This window comes from Chionomys nivalis, chromosome 13, assembly GCF_950005125.1.
Source record: "Chionomys nivalis chromosome 13, mChiNiv1.1, whole genome shotgun sequence".
Classification (NCBI taxonomy): Eukaryota; Metazoa; Chordata; class Mammalia; order Rodentia; family Cricetidae; genus Chionomys; species Chionomys nivalis.
Genome location: NC_080098.1, coordinates 69,419,134 through 69,437,168, shown reverse-complemented (window position 1 = coordinate 69,437,168; position 18,035 = coordinate 69,419,134). Strand labels below are relative to the sequence as shown.

The window sequence follows — 18,035 nt, the reverse complement described above, 5'->3', positions numbered from 1 at the left end:
AGCCCTTAGCTTCTGCTCCGGCCACCATGTCTGCCATCTACACTCTAACTCTCTGGAAGCATAAACCCAAATAAACTCTTCCTTTATAAATTGCCTTGATCATGGTATTTTATTACATCACCAGAAGAACAAGAGATATGATCACTAGTTACACGTGTTTGCACTATTGCACTGCTGGCTAAATGACTCGGATCCCACTTGAACATTTCTCTTCTAGCTCGCTTTTAAAAGGTACTTCTGAAGAGCTGAAGAATGGCTCAGGAGCTAAGAGCATTTGCTGCTCTTGTAGAGACCTGGGTTCAATTCCCACCATTCACATGGTGACTCACAACCATCCATTACTCTAGCTCCTGAGGATCCAATGCTCTCTTACCTCCATAGGTACCAAGTACATACATGGTACACATATACACATACACAAAACACATAAAATAAATTTAATAAATCTCATTTTAAAAATCCTTAAAAATTCTTAGGCATGTAGCTCAATGTCCGAGCACTAAGCTTGTATGCACAAGGCTGGAGTTTGCAGCACAGCAAGACAGGGCCAACAAAAAATACTTGTGAAAATTTGCAACTGTGCTTATGCACAGAGAAAGTACAATTTTTTGGGAACTTGAGAGATGCTAAACAGCTAAGAGCAACTGCTGTCTGCTCTTGCACAGTTCCCAGCACTCACGGGGAAGCTCTTAACTGCCTAGAACTCCAGGGGATCATATTCCCTCTTCTGGCCTCTGCAAGTACCAGATATGCACATGGTACACAGATATGCAGGCAAACATGCATACACATACAATAAAAGTTGATAAATCTAAACAAAAAAAGAGATAAATACAAGGTGCACAGAATATGAACTTTAAAAAAAATCATTTGAGCCGGGCGGTGGTGGCGCACGCCTTTAATCCCAGCATTCTGTCACTGAGCTACACTATGGTCACATGTATGAACTTTAACTGTTTCTTTCTTTACTATTTGTACATTAACCCCAAGGAAGGATGAGGATGGTTACCTCATACAGGCCTTGTGTTAAATTTTTTTTTTTTTTTTTTTTTTTTTTTTTTTTTTGGTTTTTCGAGACAGGGTTTCTCTGTGGTTTTGGAGCCTGTCCTGGAACTAGCTCTTGTAGACCAAGCTGGTCTCGAACTCACAGAGATCCGCCTGCCTCTGCCTCCCGAGTGCTGGGATTAAAGGTGTGCACCACCACCGCCCGGCTTGTGTTAAAATTTTTAAAAATAAAATGTGCAGTCTCAACATTAGACAATTCAGTTCCATTCGCTTTATTTTTAGGATGCTTTCTTTCACTTCTCAGGACAGGATGACACAGATACACGTCGCAGTCCTCTAGGCAGGCTGACACCAGCTCATCCACTCCCCTACAACAGGAGGACACAGATACACGTCGCGGTCCTCTAGGCAGGCTGACTCCACGCTCATCTACTCCCCTACAAGTACTAGCCGGGTCCCACAGAGGGACTACAAACCTCAGAAGTCAGGGGAAAGAGAGAAGACTGGGTTTCTAATTAAACAAGAAAAACCATTAATGACATTGTTACCCTATTTAGTTACTCATACCTGTACTGATACAAACTCAACCCTTTTAAACCAGGGAAACTAATCAATTGGTCTTCAGTAAAGAAAAAGAATTTCATAAAGGTATAAACCAATTTGTCCCCATTAGAGACAGTGAGTGCAATGAAGAAGGGAAATTGTTTTCACTTGTAAACTTCTGAGTTCTTTGAGTTTCAGGGTACTTCAGAACCCCAATAATCAAGCAGTTCATGACAAAAAATGAAAGTGAAAAAGTAGACACAGAGATCCGTGAAAACCTCGCCCATCTTGCTATAGGTCTCCATGGAGCGATTGATCACTTCAGCAGGAATGCCAGACAGCAAGAGTGCAGCTGCCAGCACTGTGGTCTTGACCTTCTTCTCACCCTGGATCAAGGAAAAGACAAGTTAACCTCAGGCCCTCAGCACATGTGGTCTACACAAACACAACTCTCAGCGCACGTGTGGTCTACACAAACACAACTCTCAGCACACATGTGGTCTACACAAACACAGCACTCAGCACACATGTGGTCTACACAAACACAGCACTCAGCACACATGTGGTCTACACAAACACAGCCCTCAGCACACATGTGGTCTACACAAACACAACTCTCAGCACACGTGTGGTCTACACAAACACAACTCTCAGCACACACGTGGTTTACACAAACACAACTCTCAGCATACCATGTCGTCTACACAAACACGGCCCTCAGCACACATGTGGTCTACACAAACACAACTCTCAGCACACGTGTGGTCTACACAAACACAACTCTCAGCACACACGTGGTTTACACAAACACAACTCTCAGCATACCATGTCGTCTACACAAACACGGCCCTCAGCACACACGTGGTCTACACAAACACAACTCTCAGCACATGTGGTCTACACAAACACGGCCCTCAGCATACCACGGGGTCTACACAAACACGGCCCTCAGCATACCACGTGGTCTACACAAGCACGGCCCTCAGCATGCCACGTGGTCTACACAAACACGGCCCTCAGCATGCCACGTGGTCTACACAAACACGGCCCTCAGCATGCCACGTGGTCTACACAAACACGGCCCTCAGCATACCACGTGGTCTACACAAACACAACTGCTGCTGCTCTCTCTCCCCACACTGTTCCCAAAACAACACACCAACATTTACTGAGCGTCGAAGAGGTAAATCAGTCAATTTTAGGCAATAGCAGACAACAGGGCCCCCAGCAAGTTTTATAACTGTGTCATTTTGGCCAGGCATGTTGGTGCATACTTTTAACCCTAGCACTTGGGAGGCAGAGGCAGGCAGATCTCTAAATCTGAGGTCAGGTTAGTATCATAGTGAGTTCCAGAACAGTCAAGGCTCTGTAGAGGGACCCTGCCCCCCAAATAAACAAATAAACAAGTAAATGTTATTTTGGAAGCAAGACATAACCACTTTAGAGACATATAATAACACAAGGTAAGAAACAAGGAAAGTATTACTAGAGCCTATAAACACCGACCCATGGATGAACTGATGTGTGATAGGAGTCAGTGGCACAGAGGCTGCTCTGGGGTCTTTGTAAGCAGAGCACAGCAAGGGCTCCGGAAGCTCTGTCGGCCAGCACACTGCCACATGCAATAAGGTCGAAGGAAGATTTCAGGGTAGGGAGGAACCCAGCCTTCACGGACGGGCAGAATCATATCAGAGGCAGGGGAGAAAACTACTGTAAACTGAGTCTCAGGACAACAAAAGCCAGAAGTAGAAGAACGCTGTGTGTCATTACAAACACAACCACAGGGACATCCTAGAGGACCCTGACTGCTGTACACAGAAGCAGACACTGGTCACTCTTGTGATGGGATGTCACTGGACAGTTCAGAACACTTCTAAGGGGAGAGAGAACATTTATTTCTTAATTTACTGGTCTCATTTTAAAATAGTTTTTTGAGGGACAGTGCCATGATCCCAGACTGGCCTCAAGCTGGCTACACATCTAAGACTTTACTGACCCTCTACTTCCACCTCCCAATGACAGGAAGCAGAGTCATGTGCCACCATGCCCAGATCATGTGGTGGTGATGACACTCAAACCCACGGCTTCATGAATGCCTGGTACCCGCAGAGGCCAGAGGAGACATTTTGTACCACTAGATAGCCACTCATGATTCACCAATTTTAAAGACATGAAAAGCTATGTGGTTGTCGGTCAGTGGTGGTGCATGTCTTTAATCTCAGCACTTGGGAGAGAGAGGCAGGCAGATCTCTGTGAGTTTGAGGCCAGCCTGGTCTACAAGAGCTAGGTCTAGGGCAGCTAGGGTTGATACACAGAGAAACCCTATCTCGAAAAATCAAAAAAAAAAAAAAGAAAAAGAAAGAAAGAAAGAAAGAAAGAAAGAAAGAAAGAAAGAAAGAAAGAAAAGAAAAGAAGTGGAGGGCATGCTTAGCAAGGTGCTAGGTCCAAACCCCAGCACACACACACACACATGCACGTACACACACATGCGCGTGTGCACACACACACAATCAAAACGTTATCTGTGAGCCATATTTTCCCACCTAAAAGTCCTGAGCAAGAAAGAGTGACTCAAAAGTGAGCTTTTACAGGCAGTCTCTTGTCCTTGAAGAAACAGCTCTACAGGGTCTCCTCAGCTATCACGCTGCTATCTCAACTACAAAAGATTTGACCCTCCCCCCATTTTTATTTTTTGAGACAAGGTTTCTCTCTTTAGCCCTGGCTGTCCTGGAACTCACTCTGTAGACCAGGCTGGCCTCGAACTGAGAGATTCGCCTGCCTCTGCCTCCCAAGTGCTGGGATTAAAGTATGCTCTGCCCAGCTCTTTTTTTTTTTTTTTTTTTTTTAGATTTTATTTATTTGCCTGATAGCAAATAAAGATTTATTTATTTTACGTATACTTGTCTGCATATATAAATGCACATCAGATCCCATAGACAATTGTGAGCCACCATGTGAGTGCTGGGAATTGAACTCAGGACCTCTGGAAGAGAAGCTAGTGCTCTTAACCACTGAGTCATCTCTCCAGCCAGATCTTTTTTTCTAAAACCTCCTCCTGTGAGGTGGCTCCACATGCAAAAACATTTGCCTTGCCTGTGTTAGGCCCTGGGTTTGATGCAAATTTGCTCCCCTCCCCCACCCACATAAAGCCATAGATATAGATATGACTAAGCAAACAGGCAAACCGTCATTTTTTGCCCAAGAACTTGACACAAATTTTGATCATATGCTGGGTATGGTAGCCTCTTCCTGTAATCCCAGGAAGCTGATGCAGGAGAACAGAGTTCTAAGCTGCTCTGAACCACATATCAAAAATCTGATACACAAATAACATTATTTTTACTTATTTGAGACAGGGCCTCACTGTATAGCCCAGGCTAGTCTCAAACTCATGCTCCTCTGACTGTACCTTCTGAATGATAAAATTACCTGCAAGCATCCGCCTGACCTACAGGGAAGTTTATCTTTGACATCAGACAAATCAAATTCAGGGAGATGATGTATCCATCTGTGGTCAAGCAGACCAGGAAAACATCAGCTCTCAGCATCATTTCCCTCTGTGTTGTTGTCAAATGTTTCTCATTCTCAATATTAAAGTGACTTGCTGAGGGTGGAGAGATGGCTCAGCGGTTAAGAGCATTGCCTGCTCTTCCAAAGGTCCTGAGTTCAATTCCCAGCAACCACATGGTGGCTCACAACCATCTGTAATGGGATCCTGTGCCCTCTTCTGGCCTTCAGGCATACACACAGAAAGAACATTGCATACATAATAAATAAATATTTAAAAAAAATAAATAAATAAAGTGACTTGCTATCATGGGTCCAAAAAGGGGCACAGTAAAATAGTCAAATTCGTTTACTTTCTTACCAACAGAATGATTAAATTTGCTAAAGAATATGATCGGTTAAGCCACTTTGAATGTCTTCATTACACTGATTGACTGATTGATTATCTGTGTATGGGTGTGGAAGGCATCTTGCATAGATGTAGCATGAATAATAAAAACCCATAGACAGATATTGGGGTTCCAACTGAAGATCAGAAAAGCAAAGCAGCCAGCCAATAGAGTTCTTACCTCTACAAAATCTTCAGGCTGAAAAGAAAGCAAGTTCCTGTCTCATCCCGCTTTATATCCCTCTCTAGTGCTGGGATTAAAGGTACGCACCACCACTGCCTGACTCCTATGGCTGGGATTAAAGGCGCGCACCACCACTGCTCGGCCTCTATGGCTAACCAGGGTGGCTGCTGAGATTAAAGTTGTGTGCCACCACAACCTGTATGGCTGATTAGGTGGTTAGCTTTGCACTCTGGTCATCAGGCAAGCTTTACTCACTAAAACACAAATGCTATACCACTATACATGGATGCCTTTCTCTTTTCCTCCACGTGGTCCTGGCCATCCAACTGGAGACAGCTGGATGAGGATCATCTCTACCTGTGCACCATCTTGCTGGTCCTAATCCTGTAGCACTGACTCAGATCGAGTGTAACTAACGCTTCCTTGAAGTTCTATTTGTTTTTTATAATTTTTTTCAATTTAAAAAACATTGAACACTATCTTTATTTTTTAATTATGTATATGTGTCTGTGTCTGTGCATGAGTGCAGGTACCCACAGTGGCCGGAGGAGTTGAGTTCCACTGTAGCTGGAATTACAATTGTGAGCCACCCAATGTGGATGCTACAAAACAAACCTGAGTCCTCTGGAGTATTATGTGTTCTTAACCACTGAGCCATCTTCACAGCCCTTAACTTCTTTTTTTCCCCGAGACAGAATTTCCCTATGTAGTCTTGGCTGTCTTGGAACTCGCTTTGTAGACCAGTAAACCAGGCTGGCCTCGAACTCACACAGATCTGCCTGCCTCTGCCCCCAAGTGTTGGGATTAAAGATGTGCACCACCACCACCAAGCAGCCCTTTAGTCATAAGCCATCCAGATAGCCCAGGGGGTAGAATCGCTTGCTCGAAAGCTTGGAAGCTGAGTTTGATCCCTAGAAGCTAAGGCGGGAGAACCAACTCCTGAAAGCTGTCCTCTGACTGCCATGACAACACATGCACACCAGAGCATGCACACACAAACAGACTGTTAACAATTAGTCACGAGTCAACACACTCACATGCACACCAGAGCATGCACACACAAACAGACTGTTAACAATTAGTCACGAGTCAACACACTCACATGCACACCAGAGCATGCACACACAAACAGACTGTTAACAATTAGTCACGAGTCAACACACTCACATGCACACCAGAGCATGCACACACAAATAGACTGTTAACAATTAGTCACAAGTCAACACACTCACATGCACACTAGAGCATGCACACACAAATATTGTTAACAGTCACAAGTCAACACACTCACATGCACACACACAAATAGATTGTTAACAATTACTTAGTCACGAGTCAACCTAAATACATCATAATTAAGATTTAAATTTACCTTGGGAAAATATTTGTATAGTCCCATGTACGCAAGTTGCAAAGTAAGAAATGGAGCGAATATAGACTGTGAAAAGAGAAAATAAAATTAAGTGTTTCCAATAAAATCATTGACATAAGTCAACTTAACAAAAGCTATAGATTCCAAGCAAAACATTACAGGAAAATATTTAATGCAGCGGCTGAAAGTGTTGTTGTTTCTGAAGGAGAGTAAGAGAAACAGAATCTTAGTCTCTAACCATAAAACATATCCAAGTCACGAGTGCTCTTCCTCCCTGGATGTGTTCTCTAGCCTTTTCTCACTATGTAGAGACTCACTATGTAGAAGTTAGCCTTGAACTCACTATTTTACTGCTTCAGACTTCAGAGTGCTAACACTAAAGGCTGCACTCCCATACCCAGCCCCATAGTGCTGGCATTAAAGGCTGCACTACCGTACCCAGCCCAAACTTAGAGAATTAAAACTGCAGTGACTTCTCCCTCACCTAGCGGAAGTTAACAAACAGCTAAAAGCGTGCATTAAAAGTCCAGGAGGTGGAGCCGGGCGGTGGTGGCACACGCCTTTAATCCCAGCACTTGGGAGGCAGAGGCAGGCGGATCTCTGTGAGTTCGAGACCAGCCTGGTCTACAAGTGCTAGGTCCAGGACAGGCTCCAAAACCACAGAGAAACCCTGTCTCGAAAAAGAAAAAAAAAAAAAAAAAAAAAAGTCCAGGAGGTGGTGGCACATGTTTTTAATCCCAGTACTTGCCAAGCAGGCAGGCAGACCTCTGTCAGCCTGGTCCACAGAACCATTCCAAAAACATTTAGAAAGAAACCCTGTCTCAAAAAACAAAACAAAACAAAAAGCACAGTACTCAAAGTAAAAGCCACATAGCCTTCAAAATTGGGGGAGAAGTGATTCATGTTGACACAGACAACTTGCTTCTCAAATGGCAGGCTATTCTTTTTTTCTGGTTCTTTGTTTGTCTTTGTTTTGTTGTTTTATTGAGACAGGATTTCTCTGTATAGTCCTGGCTATGCTAGAACTCACTCTACAGACCAAGCTGGCCTCGAAATCAGAGATCTGCCTGCCTCTGCCTCCCGAGTGCTGGTTGACATACTATCTTAAACAGTTTGTCAGTATGACATCTTCAACAAAACAAAACAAAAAAACCAAAATGGTACTTAATTTATGTATTTCTAAGATGTACAAGGTTATGAAGGGGGCAAAAGAACAAACACCATTGTATGGCAAGAAATAAGCAATTGAATAACTAGTAGTGAAGATAACCATAAAACCAAAGCAACAAAAATCCAAACGAGGTATGGGGCTGGAAAGAGCACTTACTGCTCTTGTAGAGGACCCAAGTTCAATTCCCAGGCCCCACATGGTGACTCACAAACACCTGTAACTCTGGTTCTAGTGAGCTCTGTCACCTTCTTCTGACTCTGCAGGTACGCAGTATACACAAAGTATACATGCATACACACAGTTAGACAAAGCACTCACACAAATACAATGAATAAATCTATTTTTAAAAAAAGAGGCATAGCTTTTTTTGTTGGTTTTGTTGTTGTTTGTTTGTTTTTCGAGACAGGATTTTCCTGTGCAGCTTTCGAGCCTGTCCTGGACGGAGCTCTATAGACCAGGCTGGTCTCAAACCCACAGAGATCCTCCTGTCTCTGCCTCCAGAGGGCTGGGATGAAGGTGTGCGCCACCACCACCTGGCGAGGCACAGCTTTTAATGCATGACAACACAGAGCCCTGGATAAAAAGAGCAGCTCTTGGCTCACTGGACGTTAAAAGCACCACTGATCTTTGCTTTGGTGACAATTTATTGTCAGGGGAAGATAATCAAATCTGTTGAACAGATTACATTTAAGAAAATATTTGCGCCGGGCGATGGTGGTGCACGCCTTTAATCCCAGCACTCAGGAGGCAGAGGCAGGCGGATCTCTGTGAGTTCGAGACCAGCCTGGTCTACAGAGCTAGTTCCAGGACAGGCTCCAAAGCCACAGAGAAACCCTGTCTCAAAAAAAAACAAAAAAAAAAAAAGAAAATATTTGCATAAAAGCAGTTTTCTGTTTTTTTTTTTTTTTTGGTTTTTTGTTTTTCAAGACAGAGTTTCATTGTGTAGCTCTGGCTGTCCTAGAAATCACTTTGAAGAATAGGTTGGCCTTGAACTCAGGAGATCCACCTGCCTCTGCCTCCCTAATACCAAGATTAAAGGTGTGTACCACCATGTCCAACCGCATAAAAGCAGAGTTTAAAATCTGTTTTGCCTAATGATATAGATCTTAGTAATCTGAAAATTGCATGTATGAACCTGGTACATAGTAAGTATTCTCAAAACGTCTTTTGAATGGACCAGCTTCAAATCAAGGCACTGGGAGACTGGAGCAGTGGCTGGGTGGGGTAAATTCAGTTCCCAGCCCCCACATGGCGGCTCACAACCGCCTGGGATTCCAGTTCCAGAGAATCTAACTTCCTTTTCTGGCTTGAGGGGGCACTAAACATGCATGTGGTACACATACATACACGGAGGTAAAACACAAAAATAAATTAATAATCTTTTGAAAGAAATTTCAATCACAACACTGAACTACGGCTGAGCCTTCTGTACTGTTCCGTACCCCATAGTGGGCTGTCATTATGAAGCTTCCACATTGTACCACACTGAAACCGCCTCTGAACTGCAGACAATTACCTACAGAGAGGCCCACAAGAAGACCATCTTAATGTCTCAAACTACTTGGAAAATTACTAGCTAATATATACTACATACAGTCATCTGGACTTTCAGTTCTGGGATGCAACTACCTTGGTTTCACCCTACCTGTTAGTTGCTGTGTGACCTTGGATAAATGACTTAATCTGAGTCTCCAGTCCTTTGTGGGCTCTGACAGCAAATAGTGCATCCAGATGGAACGGAAATGAACACAGGCTAGGAAAGCACTTAAAGGTACCCACCGGGTATGCAGACAGAGCTTAGCAATCACTATTAATGGGCTCCCATTCTGTAACTAGGCTAAAAACAGGATCTGTAATACACTTTCCAATAGCCCTATAGGTCTGTTGATGCTGGCAAGAAATCCCATTTTTATAATTCAACTTGCATTTTCCCAGGTAGTACTTGCAGCTCTTACCAAATATTTGCAAACGAAAGCTCTGACGCCAAGAGCAAGAAGAGCACACCCCACCAATCTGAATATTCGAAAAGAGTCAAATTCCTCCGCTGTGCTTCCGTCCTCCTGGCTGGGCTTCTCACTGATGAGCTGTTTGCGCAGTTTCATGGCTTCCTCAAACCTGGAAAGGTACTGTTCGAGGCCGTGGTGAGAAGCCCTCTGGGCTGCGCCTGCAGTGGGGTCACCTCTGCTCCGCTGGTGTAGCTCCACCCCATCGTTACTACTGCACTCTGGTGGTTGAATGAATGAGTCCAGTTTGTCTCCCAGCTGGGTACCCTGAACATCTGCCACACCACTGGGCTGGTCAGTTGTTCCGCCACTGACCGAATCGCCAAGCACCACCCTCTTTGAAGCTGAAGGAACACTGAGGGAGTTCAGTTTGTCACTGTCCTGGGACTTTGATTTTGTTTGATTTTCTTCTTCTGAGGAAAAACAATTAAAGCCTTATGCATTACAATACTTACAAACATCTTAAACATTAATACTAAAAAATGTGCTGCTTTGTCTCTACATCAAAATAAATACTGACTCTGCAGAAAACAAAACCAGCTCTTCCTTCTTCACCTTTAAAATAATATCACCCTAAAAGGAGATTCTGGCGGGGAAAGCGTTCCAACTCCATGGACAGGAAATACAACTGCTAAGCAAACAAGCAAAGATAGTAAGAGATGGGGCAAGGAGTAAAGACCGACTCTCTCACAGATAAAATATCCCAGAGATATGACTGAATTTCTTGCACTAGCCGGTATGGATAAACATACAAAATCACTGAAGTTTCTTACAGCTTCTATTTTACAGTTACATTTCTGAGTCCAGACTGCACAGGGTGTGGCATGCCCACGGCTGCCATCCTTGGGCAGCCGTGAGCAGGCACTTTTAGGATGCTGTTCTGGTTTTTAAAGAAAGAACTCTAAAAATGATAAAACTCTGCAAAGCAAGAGAATAGATTAAGAAAGCACCCCGAGCCAGGCGGTGGTGGCGCACGCCTTTAATCCCAGCACTTGGGAGGCAGAGGCAGGTGGATCTCTGTGAGTTCGAGACCAGCCTGGTCTACAAGAGCTAGTTCCAGGACAGGCTCCAAAACCACAGAGAAACCCTGTCTCGTAAAACCAAAAAAAAAAAAAAAAAAAAAAAAAAAAGAAAGCACCCCGAGAAAGAAACACACAAATACTTAAAGAATATCTTCAGATTAATCACTACGGAAAATGTTTCTTGTACTGTTTTGAATGAGGTGAAAACGATACCCACGCCTCTCACTTGTATCATCTAGAAGTTCAGAACTTCATCACTAACACCTCATAGGAATCCCAAGAGTTCTACCAAGCTTGCAACCAATGACAAAAAGTCAATTACTAAAGGCAATGCTCAATTAGGAATTTGATCATCAGAAAACCATACACTGGACACAACTTTGCATGAAAGATGGAGTTTCCTTTAGGGCAAATGCAGTTATTGAAATGAGTGATGTAACCTCAGCTAGTCAAAGGAAATCTCAGTGGGGCCATCACCTCTTTAGAAAAGGCCTCTAAAGAACGTCCCCACATATATAGTCACCTCTCCTAGAAGTTCTGTAGGTGACAGTGTTGAAGGCACTGAGCAGAGCCACCAAGATATGACCATAGGGACCCATATCCACAAAGGGTGTACCAGCCAACGGTTAAGCAACGACAAACTGATGTGGGCGGACAAGAGTCACAAAGCAAAAGGCAAAAGGTAGGCGTCAGGGGAGGAACTGGAAAGAAAAGCATTTGGGGCATATGGGGCGCAATGGGATTGGAAGTATGGGGATAAAAGATGTAGCCTTCAAGAAAGAAGAGGAATAAGGCAAAAGAGCAGTGTCTCGAATAACTGGACTCGGAAAATCAGGAACAGAGGCTCTGTAACCAGGATGGAGACACAATCTCAGGGCAAGGATCCAAGAAAATAGGAAGCAGTAAGGAACGTCCTGGGGTTAAGTGACAATATAAAACGGGGACAGTATTTCGCCCTAGGGGGCGGGGACAGAGTACTACAGAGTGCATTTTTGGGTCAAAAGGTTTGCGGGCCGGAGGAGGCAGAAGGATCTTGAAGATTCAAAAGGGTGAGCGGGAGACGCGAAACCGAGGCTCTCACCCGCGCCGCTCCCGGGCCTGTGAAAGCCCATGATGCGGTTGATGCGCTGCTCGGAGTTCATGAGCAGCTTTCTCCTCCGCAGCTCCGCTCGACGCTGAGAAGCGGACAGCCCCGAGGGGCCCGCCGGCCTGTCCCCGCCGTCGGTGGACACAGTCCCGGGCTCCATGCTTTCTCCACGGGCTGGGGCACGGTGACGCCAAAGGCCAGTAGGTCTTAGGGAAGGGCCGCGGAGTTCGGTCCCACTCCCACTGTAGTCCCGCCCATGGGGGCGGGGACTGAGGAGTGAGCATGCGCCGATGGCCTCCCAGCCGCCATGTTCGGTGAGGGCATCCCGAGTTCAAGGTTTCTGGCGACTTAGGTTGGCAGTGCTCTGGTTCCTCACCACCAGCTTACCTCTCGGGTGATCTCGAAGCTCTTGAAGAGACCGACGCCCCCCTGATGGGTGAAATGCCAGGGAGGTGCAGGTCCGTTTTATTCTCTGCCAGGAAGCAAAATGGAGGTTGCAGCGGCAGGCGCTTGCTGCCAGTCTTAAGCGTCTGTGCTCCTAGGATACGTAATTGCGGGTGCGACGCTTTCCGGGAACTTAGTCCAGGGATTTGGTGGTGGGTGCTGGTGATTGTTCTTCCCAGTACTTCTGCCAGGTTTTCCCAGGCACTTCTGTGACCTGTGACCTTCTCTTCTCATTTGCAATCATGCTGCATGCCTAGCTTAAATGCCCTCGTAGAGGAGAACTTTGTGTTATGCTATAGAAAGGAACCTGCAGCATGCACTAGTGGTTTGTTCTGAGTTGTACTGCATGCGTGTATTACTAATAGCGGTTTGTTGGTGGTGGAGCGCTGAAGGAGTGCAGATTTAAAACCGTTCAATAGTAGCCAGATATAGTATTTCGGAAAGCGCAAGCTGCTTAAGCACTTAAAAATAACTGTTTCGTTCCCTGTAAAGCTTTTTCATGGCAGCTTGACATAGAGTGTTAAATCAGTTTTTTAAAGGATTATAATCCTCAGTGTTCTCAGATCTCTGGCCCTTTGAATAAAGCGCACCTTGTCCACCAAGTGCGTTCTGTTTTCTCATAGGTGAAGAGAGCCAACCCTGCCTGATGGGTGAAATGCCAGTAAGGAGCCGGCTCATTTTATACTAATGCCAGGAAGCAAAGTGAAAGTTGCAGCGGCAAGCACTTGTTACCAGAAACTTGCCCCTTTTGCGGGGAGAACGAGGTTCGAGACAAGGTTTCTCCGTGTAACCGCCATGGCTGTCCTAGCCATGTCTGCAGACCAGGCTGGCCTCGAACACAGAGATCCGCCTGCCTGTGCCTCCTGAGTGCTGTTATTAAAGGCATGCGCCAACCAACACCACTCAGATACATTCTCTCTCTCTCTCTCTCTCTCTCTCTCTCTCTCTCTCTCTCTCTCTCTCTCTCTCGTCTTTGTAGCAAATTATACAGTGATATACTGTATATTGAGATACACTGTCTCAATAAAAGATAAAAACAGAAGTTAAAATTAAAAAAAAAAAGACACACACCCCAAAGGTCAAAACATAACATACTGTTTACCTAAATTTTCTTGTTATCTAAAAGACCTTTTATTAGGTGGAATATCCTGTCATATCAACATGCAAGAAAGTTTTCAAATGTCAGAATGATCAAGGAACCTAACTGGCTCCTACTACCCAAAGATGGAACAATTTAAACAGAAAAATAAATAATCACTGAGTGGTGATGGCCCAGAGCTTTAATCCCAGCACTCTGGAGGCAGAGGCAGGTGGATCTCTGTGAGTTTGAAGAAAGCCTCGTCTACAGAGCAAGTTCCATGACAGCCAGGGCTACACAGAGAAACCCTGTCTGGAAAAACCAAGGAGGAGGAGTGTTGGGAGCAGTGGACCCCAGATCCTGAATTTCTTGTAAACAACTTGTTTTCTCCTGGTCTGAGTGCCTACAGCTGCTCTGAGCACGAGACCCTCAGGAGTTCCTGATGGCAGGTTTCTGGAGCGTTTGGCTGGGGTGTGGCTATCCCTAAGCTGCCCCTGAACACAATAAAGGGGACATTCTGGAATCAGGGATGATCAGTGTCTCTGTCTGTGAGTCTTTGTGTGTTTCAATCTCCAGCCCCTTGCCCAGTTCACGAACTGTATGGTAGCGCATACAGCGCAGACAGGCGTGGTGCACCGCAAAGGAGGAAGAGAAGGGAGGGAGGGAAGAGGAGGAAGGAAAGAGAGAGAGAGAAAGAAAAGAAAGGAAAAAGACCAAAAACTACGGAGAAACCCTGTCTCGAAAAATCAAAAAAAAAAAAAGAAAAAGAAAAAGAAAAAGAAAAGAGAGAAAACTGAATCTTTGAAATAACATGGGGAAATTCATGTCTGGGAGTATGACCGTGGACAAATGCAGGTGGCTGGGCTGGAGAGATGTGTCAGAAGCTTTTTAAACCCAGCAACAGGAAAAAAGAAGCAAGCAGGTTTATCTCTATAATTGCTGTTGGTGTGGTCCACTTAGTAAATTCTAGGCCAGCTGGGGCTGTATACTGAGACCCTGTTTCATAAATCAGCAACAAAGTTCCATTCCCAGTTAAAGGTAACTCCATTTCCACAGGATCCAGTGCCCTCTTCTGGCCACTGTGGGCACTGCATGTACATAGGGCATAGACATGCAAGCAAAACACTCATACATAGAAATAATAAGTAATTTTTTTTTTTTTTTGGTTTTTCGAGACAGGGTTTCTCTGTCAATAAGTAATTTTTAAAGAATCAGCAATAACAAAATAAACAAACAAAAGACCTGATAAATGATAAATCTTAAAGTTACAATGTCTTGACTATTTTTTAAAAATATTTATTTATTTATTATGTATACAATATTCTGTCTGTGTGTATGCCTGCAGGCCAGTAGAGGGCACCAGACCCCATTACAGATGGTTGTGAGCCACCATGTGGTTGCTGGGAATTGAACTCAGAACCTTTGGAAGAGCAGGCAATGCTCTTAACCTCTGAGCCATCTCTCCAGCCCCTGTCTTGACTATTTTTTAAACTATTTATAATTGTATTCTGTGACTTTTGGTTGGGAGGGTGTTTTTTCTGTTGTTTGGTTTTTTTTTTTTTTTTTTTGGTTTATCGAGACAGGGTTTTTCAGCTTTGGAGCCTGTCCTAGAACTTGCTCTGTAGGCCAGGCTGGCCTCGAACTCACAGAGATCCGCCTGCCTCTGCCTCCCACTGCCCAGCTTATCCTGTGACTTTTAATTATATCATCTACTTGGAACCAAGTTGGCACAAACATTCATGAATTAACTACAACAAACTAAGTGTATTTCTAGTGGACATCCAGGAAATACAGGCACGTAGGTATTAATTGGCTTTGCCTGCGCTGAGTGTCATCTACAACCCTGATGAACATGGGCCGACTATACAGCAGACCTTTGGGAGGCAAGGGGAATGTTTTACATTGGGTGGTTTGGCTACTTTTGTGTTTCTTCAGTATAGACCTGGTTCCGCTTTTGTGAAGGAGCAGCAGAGGAGAAGCCCCAGTGCTCACCATGGCCAATGAAAATCCCAAGGAAGATGGGCGTTGGTGGCGCAAGCCTTTAATCCCAGCACTTGGGAAACGGGCAGGTGGATTTCCATGAGTCTGAGACCAGCCTGGACTACAAAGAGAGTTCCAGGACAGCCAGAGTCAAGCTTGAGCACAGTGATCGTATTCATTTGAAGGCGATGGAGCAACATGGCTCTGCCTTACAGCTTAAGAGTAGAAGCATTTAGTAAACCAATGAAAGCCTCTTAGGAACAACAATATTTGTCAGCAAGGCAGGTCAGGTTCCCATTTGATGTGCAGCCAATCAATGCAAAACCCTCCCCCCACACAGATGGAAATGGAGGCTCAAGATACAATTGATATGTTCCATCAGCCAACCGGAGGTGTATACTAAAATGAAACTTGCTACTTTACTCTAGAATTGTGTTCTATACCAATAGGTTATCAGTTGGAAACCAGTCATTTGCCTGGCATGGTGGTGCACACCTTTAATCTCAGCACAGGGGAGGAAGAGGCAGTTGTATCTCCATGGGATTGAGGCCAGTCTGGTCTACAGAGTGATTTAGACTCTACATAGTGAGACCCTGTCTCAAGAAAACAGAAACAAGGCCGGGCGATGGTGGCGCACGCCTTTAATCCCAGCACTCGGGAGGCCGAGGCAGGCGGATCTCTGTGAGTTCGAGACCAGCCTGGTCTACGGAGCTAGTTCCAGGACAGGCTCCAAAGCCACAGAGAAACCCTGTCTCGAAAAAAACCAAAAAAAAAAAAAAAAAAAAAAAAAAAAAGAAAACAGAAACAAAACAAAAAGCTGCTGTTTGGTTCCACTCCATCCTGAGAACTACGGCACAGTTTTTTCTCATAATTTCCTTTTCCAGTTCCTTTACTGGAGAGAATAACTGGTGTGTGTGTACAGGAATATTGTGCTTTAAAAAAGCTAAACATCTGGGCTGGAGAGATGGCTCAGTGGTTAAGAGCTCTGCCTGCTCTTCCAAAGGTCCTGAGTTTAATTCCCAGCAACCACATGGTGGCTCACAACCATCAGTAATGAGATTTGGTGCCCTCTTCTGACCTGCAGGGATACATACACTGTATACATAATAAATAAATTAAATTTTAAAAAAAGCTAAACACCCAATGTTGTTGCCTTAGTCAATGTTCTATGCCATAGAGATATCATGACCAAGACAACTCTTTTTTATTTTTAAATTATTATTTTTATTATTTTTTAACTTTTTTCATTTATTTTTATACATTTTAAAATTGTTTTACTGAGCTATATATTTTCTCCACTCCCCTCCCTCTTCCTCATTTTCTACCTTCTCCCAGGATTCCCACAGTCAGAAGACCTTGTCTTTTTCTACTTCCCTGTAGATTAGATCTATGTATGTCTCTCTTGGAATCCTCTTTGTTGTCTATGTTCTTTGGGATTGTGAATTGTAGGCTGGTTTTTCTTTGCTTTATGTCTAAAGCCATTTATGAGTGAGTACATATGATATTTGTCTTTCTGGGTCTGGGTTATCTCACTCAATATGATGTTTTCTAGATCCATCCATTTGCCTGCAAAATTCAAGATGTCATTATTTTTTTCCACTACGTACTACTCCATTGTGTGAATGTACCACATCTTCATCCATTCTTTTGTTGAGGAGCATTTAGGTTGTTTCCAGGTTTTGGGTATGATAGATAATGCTGCTATGAACATAGTTGAGCACATGTCCTTGTGATACGATTAAGCATCTTTTGGGTATATACCCAAAAGTGGTATTGCTGGGTTTTAAGGTAGGTTATGCTGTGAGACAATGGTCTGTATCCTGTCAATTTTATTTTATTTTATTTTAAATAAATCTTTATTTATTTATTACATATATAGTGTTCTGCTTGCATGTATACTTGCAGGCCAGAAGAGGGCACCAGATCTCATTACAGATGGTTGTGAATCACCATGTGGTTTCTGGGAATTGAACTCAGGACCTTTGGAAGACGAAGCAATGCTCTTAACCACTGAGCCATCTCTCCAGCCCGGGACTGTGTATGTTGCTGGATGAGTGCTAGACCCTGCATGCCACAATACCGACCTGCCAGGTAGGACGTGCCCACTGATGCATGACTGTTATGGGGTAACTGAGAGCTTTCTGATTGGATCTGAGGCCTGATTCACAGGAGGGATTTCATGCCAAGTTCTCTTCACTCAGCCAAAACCCATACCTGGAGAAGCCATATGCCCCAGGGTAGAACTTGCTAT

At 44.2% G+C, this 18,035-nt stretch overlaps 1 protein-coding gene across 1 annotated transcript; it reads right to left on the bottom strand.

Annotated features, from left to right (window-relative positions):
• Positions 1-1,226: 1,226 nt before the first annotated feature.
• Positions 1,227-12,539, bottom strand: Camlg (calcium modulating ligand). Its single transcript, XM_057787653.1, has 4 exons — positions 12,277-12,539; positions 10,126-10,586; positions 7,000-7,065; positions 1,227-1,934 (listed from the first exon to the last, which is right to left on the bottom strand). The coding sequence occupies exons 1-4, from the start codon at positions 12,440-12,442 to the stop codon at positions 1,743-1,745; spliced, it is 885 nt and encodes a 294-aa protein (XP_057643636.1). The 5' UTR covers positions 12,443-12,539; the 3' UTR covers positions 1,227-1,742.
• Between the last annotated feature and the right edge of the window lie 5,496 nt (positions 12,540-18,035).

Excerpts from the sequence above, each read along its gene's own strand:
- Camlg (XM_057787653.1), bottom strand. The coding sequence starts at position 12,442 with ATGGAGCCCGGGACTGTGTCCACCGACGGCGGGGACAGGCCGGCGGGC. Across the intron at positions 10,587-12,276 it reads CAGGCCCGGGAGCGGCGCGG|AAGAAGAAAATCAAACAAAA; the intron begins GTGAGAGCCTCG and ends GTTTTTCCTCAG. Across the intron at positions 1,935-6,999 it reads TATACAAATATTTTCCCAAG|GGTGAGAAGAAGGTCAAGAC; the intron begins GTAAATTTAAAT and ends TCCTTGATCCAG.